General features: G+C 41.7%; 1 protein-coding gene across 1 annotated transcript in view; it reads left to right on the plus strand.

Moving 5' to 3' along the window:
• Positions 1–6,334, plus strand: part of EBPL (emopamil binding protein-like) — a 25,817-nt gene extending 19,483 nt beyond the window's left edge. The window contains exons 2-4 of the mRNA XM_012648958.1: positions 1,937–2,006; positions 4,223–4,361; positions 5,847–6,334. Coding sequence (XP_012504412.1) covers positions 1,937–2,006; positions 4,223–4,361; positions 5,847–6,087 — 450 coding nt within the window. The 3' untranslated portion in view covers positions 6,088–6,334. The remainder of the gene's footprint in view (positions 1–1,936; positions 2,007–4,222; positions 4,362–5,846) is intronic.
• Positions 6,335–8,362: the final 2,028 nt, after the last annotated feature.

Here is an 8,362-nt window from a genome sequence, read left to right on the forward strand (position 1 = left end):
AATCCTCCTGCCTCAGCCTTCCGAGTAGCTGGGACTACAGACCTGTGCCACCATGCCCGGCTAATTTTTTCTATATATTTTTAGTTGCCCAGATAATTTCTTTCTATTTTTTAGTAGAGATGGGGGTCTTGCTCTTGCTCAGGCTCCTGACCTCTCGCGATCCTCCCACCTCGGCCTCCCAGAGTGCTAGGATTACAGGCGTGAGCCAACGTGCGGCCAAGAAAAGACAAGATAAACCAGTTTTAAAGCCAACAGCTATTAAAATGGATAAGAGCCGAAAGATACTGATGAGATGGAGAAAAAGCGAGATTTCTTCTCTCGATCAGAAAAAAAAAGAAAGGTGATTATAAACTGTAAGATAGACAAAAATATCTTATAAGAAAGTCATGGCCCAAATATGAAACAAACTAAAATATAGCATGATTTAAGTAAGAAAGGATGTTCCATTTGCAACATGCTCCTGAAGGGACACGGGAGAAGATGCTGGATCCGTAGAGAAAGACATTGTGACCCATCGAAGCGAACGATGTTTCCACAGTCACAGTGTTGTGAGTGCTGTTAATTGGCTTCTCAGTTTTTAGAATCCACTTACAGGTAAAACAGGGAAGACAAATATGTTTTCAGAAGAGGAATGGAAATGTAATGAATCTCAACGAGCAAAGTGGACAGTTGCGAATTGGAAGTGGGGAGGGGGAGCATGGAGGGGTCTCTCGGGCTCTGCTATGGTAAGACGTCCCGATGCACAACATTGGCGAGCGAGTGAGCTGAAGTTTTCAGTTTATTACTGAAGTTACAAATTTGGATAACTAATGGAAGAAGAACGTAGCTATCAAAAATCCTGGAAGGACTGGAAAGGGGAGGGGAAGTGATAGCAGCTAAATAATTTTTCGGGCTAAGCAGTCTAAAGAAATAGCAACGTGAGTTCGGAAGGTAATTGCCGAATTACAGAAAGATGTGGTTAAAGCCTCGGGGAAGTGGTACCAGAAGTGAGCAGAGGGGAGGTGGAGACATACTTTTATAGCATATAGGAGATTGCTTTGGTAAAAAAGCTGGGCAGTGGCACCTGTCCTCCCAGTGATGCACATGGGAGGCTGAGGCGGGAGGATCACTTGAGCCCAGTTCAAGGCTGCAGTGAGCTATGATCTCACCAGTGTACTCCTGCCTGGGTGACAGAACAAGAACCTGTCTCTAAAAAAAAAAAGAAGAAGAAGAAAAGAAAAGAAATGAAAAAAAAAAGCTGTATTGACCAACAACAAAATTTATTCAAAGGAGCAACATGACAATCAGACATCCCAATGGTTTCTAGTTGTCTAGTTTTTGACATCTTAGGTAAAGAAACACTTCAGTGATGGGAAAATATTACCTGTAATTGCGGATATTTTATTACCTAAATGTTAAAATGTAGCCTGTAACCATTTTAAATGTTCCTAAATTTGCCCTTATGGGGGAGGGGGTAACTCAACTCTGGTATAGACAATCAATTGCCATTTTTGTTAAAAGACATCTTGGACTTTTTTTTTTTGAGGTTAAAAATAAATGAACTGCTTTGAGGTTCTTCTAAAAGATTTAAGATTCCTGGAATAATCTAAAACTTACTCTATTTAATACAACAGTTGAACTCATTCCTTGTGCAAAATTTTTACTTATTTTTTCCACATAAGAACACACCTCTGATTTTATAATGCCAGTCATTAAAAATAACAATTACTACATTAGCGTTGGACATATCCATCTCCAAGGTCCAGGTAGCCAAGCTCCAGGGTCACGCCCTACAAGGTTGTGCAGGTGTGGTACTCCCAGGCTGCTGACCCGATGTGGACAGCGCGGTGTGGGGGACAGAGGGGTGCTGCCATGCAATGCCACATGGCAATGTCTGCAGTGCCATCCTGTGGTCGTGATGCTAAATTAGAGCATGTCTTCGTTTTCTTCTCTCTAGGAAGGCCCTTTTGTCTACTTGTCGTTAGTAGGAAGCGTTGCAAATTCTGATGGCTTGATTGCTTCTTTATGTAAGTAATTAAAAACATTTGCATTTGAAATGTTTGAGATTAATTGCAAGTGTGGCTGTCGATTGAATGAATGCCTGTATCACATGTATGATTTCACTTATGTGAAATGTCCAGAGTAGGTAAATCTGTAGAGGCATAATAGCTTAGTGGTTGCCCAGGGCTGGGTGTGGGCTAGAGGCGTTGGGGAGAAATGGGGAGTGACTGCTCATGGGTACAGGTTTCTTTTGTTGGGGGAGGGGTAATAGAATGTTCTTAAGTTAGATTGTTGTGATTCAAATCTTTGAATATACTAAAACCCATTCTTTAAACAGGTAAGTTGTATGGCATGTGAATTTCATGTCAGTAAAGCTATACATAGTATTTAAAAATGTTTGTATTAAGTGCAGATTGAAGAGCTTGCAGCATGTAAACTGGGTATTTTTTTCATACTTTTTAATATCAACTTTCTTTTTATTTTACATATATGTCTGCACTCTTGTAGATAATTTCTAAAATGTTTCCTGCTCTTCAGAGATATAGTTAATATCTAGATCTAGTTAAGTTTTCCCCGTCTTCTTCATGCTCATTTTTTTTTTTTAAAAGACAGAGTCTTGCTCTGCTGCCTGGGCTAGAGTGCCGTGGCATCAACCTAGCTCACAGCAACCTCCAACTCCTGGGGTCAAGCGATCCTCCTGCCTCAGTCTCCCCAGTAGCTGGGAGTACAGGCTTGTGCCATCATGCCCGGCTAATTTTTTTTCTATTTTTAGTTGTCCTCCTGCTTTGGCCTCCCAGAGTGCTAGGATTAACAGGTGTGAGCCACCATGGCTGGCCCATGCTCATTATTAATCAATCAATATTTAATCAATTAGTATCAACTACCTACCATGTACTGTGTCAATACTGACAAATAAATGAGCCATGCAGCAGTGTCCTTTGCCACTTTTTTTGGGGGGTAGAGATGGGGTCTCACTATGTTGCTCAGCTGGTCTCGAACTCCTGGCCTCAAGCGATCCTCTTACCTTAGCCTCCCAAAATGCTGGGATTACAGGCATGAGCTGCACGTCCTTGGCCATTTGCCACTTTTATAAAACTGCCTTGCTCAGGATAACTGCTTTCAGATTTTGCTTCTGAAATTTTGCATTGTTTGTCTCATTTCTTTCATGACTCTAAAATCTCATCTCCTCCAACCAGGATCTGCGTGGGGACTCCTGTTCACCACTAGTATTAGGAAACTTCTAGAGGATTGAATCAGCTTCAGTCAGTGCTTTTTGAAACAAAATGAGTGTCATTTTTGATGCCTCAGGTCCTAGCCAGTGATCTAGGGAGTCTATAGTCCAGACTCTCTCCTGTCCCTCCTCTCCCCGTTGTCCCTTCAGCACTCAATTTCTCTTCAGTTATTAATAAATATGTTTTTTTGGCCGGGCACAGTGGCTCACACCTGTAATCCCAGCATTTGGGGAGGCCAAGGTGGGAGGATCGCTTGAGGCCAGAAGTTTGAGACTAGCCTAGGCAACATAGCGAAACTTCATCTCTACAAAAAATAGAAAATTAGCCGGATGTGGTGGCAGTCCCAGCAGCTTGGGAGGCTAAGGCAGGAGGATTGCTTGAGCCTAGGAGTTTGAGGTTGCTGTGAGCTATGATGATGCCACTGCACTCTAGCCTGGGCAACAGAATGAGACCCCATCTCTAAAAATATAAATAAATAAAATAAACATGTTTTTCATAAACATTTCCTTAATAATAATATTTCCCACATCTAAATTATACTTACAGATTTTATAATGAAATTTTGAAGTAAGGAATTACAATGCATTTACCGAGATCATCAGTTTTGAGTTCTTTTTTAATTTTAGAGATGGGGTCTCTGTTGCCCCAGCTGGAGTGCAGTGGCACAACTAAAATCATTACTAAAGATTATCTTTGCAAAATCTGACTATGTTGAATTAACTTAGAATTTTGCTTTTATAATGAACAGGGCAGGGATGAGGGAGGGTGTATATGCGAAATCACTTTGGAAACTCTAAGTGATTGTATAAGTAAACCTCATATTATTCTTACTGCTCTGTCAGGTGGTGAATGCATTTCAGTCCCAAGGCTTCTCCTTAACTTCCACTAAGGTATTGTGAAGAATGGAGAGAGAGATGATCCTATCTCCTCCTTAAAGGAAAAAAGGTCATTTCCATTGACTGTCACAAAAATGGTTGCCATTTAAGTAACTACGTGGATCTTGTCTTTAGGGAAAGAATATGGCAAAGCCGATGCAAGATGGCTTCATTTTGATCCAACCATTGTGTCTGTGGAAATTCTGACCGCCGTCCTGGATGGATTTCTGGCATTGTTCCTCATTTATGCCATAGTCAAAGAGAAACATTATCGGTAAGTGCATTTCTATCCTGCTGGAAAGAGGGGAAACATTAGCTGTCCCAACACCAAAGTGACATTTGGAGTAGGTCATTTATTTGTTAGATAAATAAATGGTAGAGTAGAAATGAAAATTGTTTGATATTAGATAAGGATCATAGCAACACCAGGATAATTTCAGACTTTTCAGAATCAAAATTATGAGAAATATGATTTTAGTAGCAGCCTAGTCACTGTGTTAACACCATTGGATGATTTGCCACCAACATTTTGGAGAATGAAAGGGTAATATTTCCATCCTTTTTTTCCAAAATCACTCTAGAAAATTCCTATGCCACTTGACACAAAGTGAATTCACTTATATAATTCTGAGCTAGACATGCAAGATAAATAAGAAATCTTTTCAGAAGCAGACTGTGGAGGGTACAGGGCAGGCAGAGGGTGGGGAGAAGGAGAAAGATGAAAAATGAACCATCCTATCAGTCAGACTCTGAGAGACTCTAAACTCTCCTCCCTCCCTTCTCTTTCCTCTCCTTCTTAGGGACAAAGTGACGTGAGGTAAATAGATTACTATCCTAGGGGTGATTCCTTAAAACGTCTAGTGGGCTCAACTGCATTCAGTTTTCACTATCTTGTTTTGAAGAAGTCTTTTTTAAAGCTTCATTCTAAAACCCCAGATCTAAGCCGGGTGTGGTGGTACACATCTGTAGTCCCAGCTACTCAGGAGGCTGAGGCAGGAGGATCGCTTGAGCCCAGGAGTTCGAGGCTGAATAGTGCACTAGCATTGTGCCTGTGACTAGCCACTGCACTCCAGCCTGGGCAACACAGCAAGACCTTGTCTGTTTAAAAAAACTCTCAAATTTGAAAGAGGCCTCAAAGGTCATTTAACCCACTTTCCCTACTCAATTTTATAGAGACAGTTGGCCATAAAAATTAAATTTCTCTTTGGTGCCTTGACATATTTTTGGCTCCGTGACCATGGATGTAGATTTATGACATGCACCTGTGTGTTTATTATTGCAAACATTTGTAATATTTGTATTGTTGAGCATTTCCTGTGTGCCAGGCACAGTGCTTGGTCCTTTACCTACATATCTCATTTAATCTCCGCGAAACTCTTTGAGGAAGGTGCTATTATTATCTCCTTTTACAATGGGTGAAATTGTAGCTCGTGAAAGATTTATATTCACGTCTCTCTTTGCTGGTTCAGGTGTAACCTTACTAAATCTTCCCAAGAATAGGCCAGGATACCTGAGAGTCCTTATTTAACTCTAAGAATAATCTTCTAGAAAGGGCAATGTTGCTTCTCCGAAGAAAGAATGAGTCTTCATGACTAGCCCCATGGAAGGAGCAATACATGACACCCGAGGTCCCGCTTCAGAGAGGTTTTCTGTAGTGAAGACTGTGTTGATGCTGCCTCTAAAGAAAAGATGTCGTGGTTCAGAGTGCCAGGCTGTGCCAAGCTCACAGTTTCATGCCTGGCTTCCTTCTCTCTAACAGACATTTCCTGCAGATCACCCTGTGCGTGTGCGAACTGTATGGCGACTGGATGACCTTCTGCCCGGAGTGGCTTGTTGGAAGCCCCAACCTCAACACCAGCAACTTGCTCTACTGTTGGGTCTACCTGGTATTTTTCAATGGAGTGTGGGTTCTGATCCCCGGACTGTTACTGTGGCAGTCGTGGGTGGAACTCAAGAAAATACATCAGAAAGGAACCAGTTCAGGGAAAAAGTTTCAGTGAATTTTCAAAATCATAAACACTGTTATCTTGCTTTATGAGCCAGAATGGATCAAACGTTTTGTTTGGCCAAAATGTAATACATTCCAGTCTACACTTTCCTTTTATATTGCTGTTCCTGAACAACCTGTTTCGAATTGATTATAAGGTCGCAAGTTTTCATTGTTTGTCTTTGTTATTGTTTTTTCCAAGTGAATGGCAATGTAGGGAAGAGAACAGATTTTAACCTGTAATAATAACACGTTTAATTGAACGTTTTTATGGCTGGCAGTAATTGTTCTACATTAGTAAAGCCAATTACCATACAATACTGCGCAGAGTACTATATTAATTTTTTTATCCTAAAGAACATGATGTTGGTTCGTCTTGTAATTTTCTCACTAATCTTTTTTGGTTACCGATGTGAAACCAGAAATGAAATGAATGCTTCTATTTTATATTTATATTTTTTCAAATTTGTGAACTCAACAAAAAGTAATAGTAGTAGAAACTTGTGAGTGGGCTAACTCCTCGAGGGTAAATGTTGGGGTCCCCACAGGGATAGATGATTGATTTATATCTGTCCTTTTTTTTTTTTTTTTGAGACAGAGTCTCACTCTACTGCCCTGAGTAGAGTGCTATGGCATCAGCCTAGCTCACAGCAACCTCAAACTCCTGGGCTCAAGTGATCCCCCTGCCTCCCAAGTAGCTGGGAGTACAGGCATGAAGCCCCCATGCCCGACTAATTTTTTTTCTATATTTTTAGTTGTCCATCTAATTTCTTTCTATTTTTAGTAGAGACGGGGTCTTGCTCTTGCTCAGGCTCGTCTTGAACTCCTGAGCTCAAACGATCCTCCTGCCTCAGCCTCCCAGAGTGCTAGGATTACAGGCGTGAGCCACCACACCTGGCCCAAAGTGGCAGCATTATTCAAAATAACCCCAAACTGGAAACAATCTAAACGAGCAAATTATGGTATGTATATGCAGTGGACCACTCTACAGCAATGAAAACTAACAAACTTCTGCTACTCATGATGGCACACATGAATTTCACAGACGTAATGATAAACGAAAGAAGCCAGACCGAAAGAATACATATTCTATGAGTCTATTTATAAAGTTCAAAAACGCAAAAGTAATTGATAGCGTTAGAAATCAGGATAGAGGTTGCGTTTGGAGAAGAAGGTGGGTGTAGTGGCGGGGAGAACTCGTGAAGGGGTTTCTGAGAGAGGCCGACAATGCTCTGTCCTTCCATTGGGTGGTAGTTACAGGTTGTGATAACACATTTGGCTGTACACTTTGTAAGTTGGGTAGTTTTTGGTATATATGTTATAGTTGAATTTTTAAAGTTTATTTTAAAAAGTTTCGTTTTTGGTATGAAGGCCTGAGAAATGTCTGCAGTGGGTCCTGGTGAAGACCCCTTCTGTGTCCCTGACAACAGATTCAGTGCCACTCGGGCTGTCCCTGACGCGGGCCAGCGCGGGCGCTGGCGGGAGAGCGTGCAAGCCTCTGCACGGGGGATTACCCGTGTGTTTCCAGTGCTCTGCTCTCTGCTGATCTGGCTCCATCCGAGGGGAAACAGAGTAGAGCAAAACGGACGGGCTGCAGATCCTGCCGGCAGCCCTGGAAACACGATTTCTCTCCATTGAGTTTTTGCTGAGTATTGAATGGGAGAGAAATGGGGATTACAGACTCTGACAGGGACTTGGAGTACTGATGCGCTCAGCTGCCAAGTACGGACGGATCTAAGTGTTTTCACAATTCAGTGAATCGGAAGGAGGGTTGGGCTCCCCATGTGGCAGTTAAGGAGTCACGGGTCACCCAAGCTGACGCAGGGAATGCCATATTTCATTGATTCTAAGATCCTCCCCCCCACTTTTGAACATTTTAAAAATTAGGAATACAGCTGACGTGTCATAATTTGGTTGGCAGTGATTGATTTTTTTCAGTAATACAGTACATCATATGCTTCACGGCATCTTAGATTCAATGAAATAAGGCACTACCTTCAATGTTGTTCCCCTCGTTAAGCTTCAATATCTCTAACTACTTGGAGTTGATAGATAATTGGAATTTATTTTTGAAGTCTAAATTTTGCTTGGGATCTTAGGGACCAATTACCCCAGTGCCTTCTATCACCTCTCTGTCACATTTGTTGCCTGGGGGAGCCAGCCATAGAAAGCACCCTTTAATGAATATGTAAAATGATTTACAGTGGGTCATGCATGGCTTATATTGTAGGGGGCGAGATTTCTGCAAACTATCCATCTCTCCTGCTATGGTTTGAATGTGTCCCCTA

This window comes from Propithecus coquereli, unplaced genomic scaffold (genome assembly GCF_000956105.1).
Source record: "Propithecus coquereli isolate 6110/MARCELLA unplaced genomic scaffold, Pcoq_1.0 Scaffold11, whole genome shotgun sequence".
Lineage (NCBI taxonomy): Eukaryota > Metazoa > Chordata > Mammalia > Primates > Indriidae > Propithecus > Propithecus coquereli.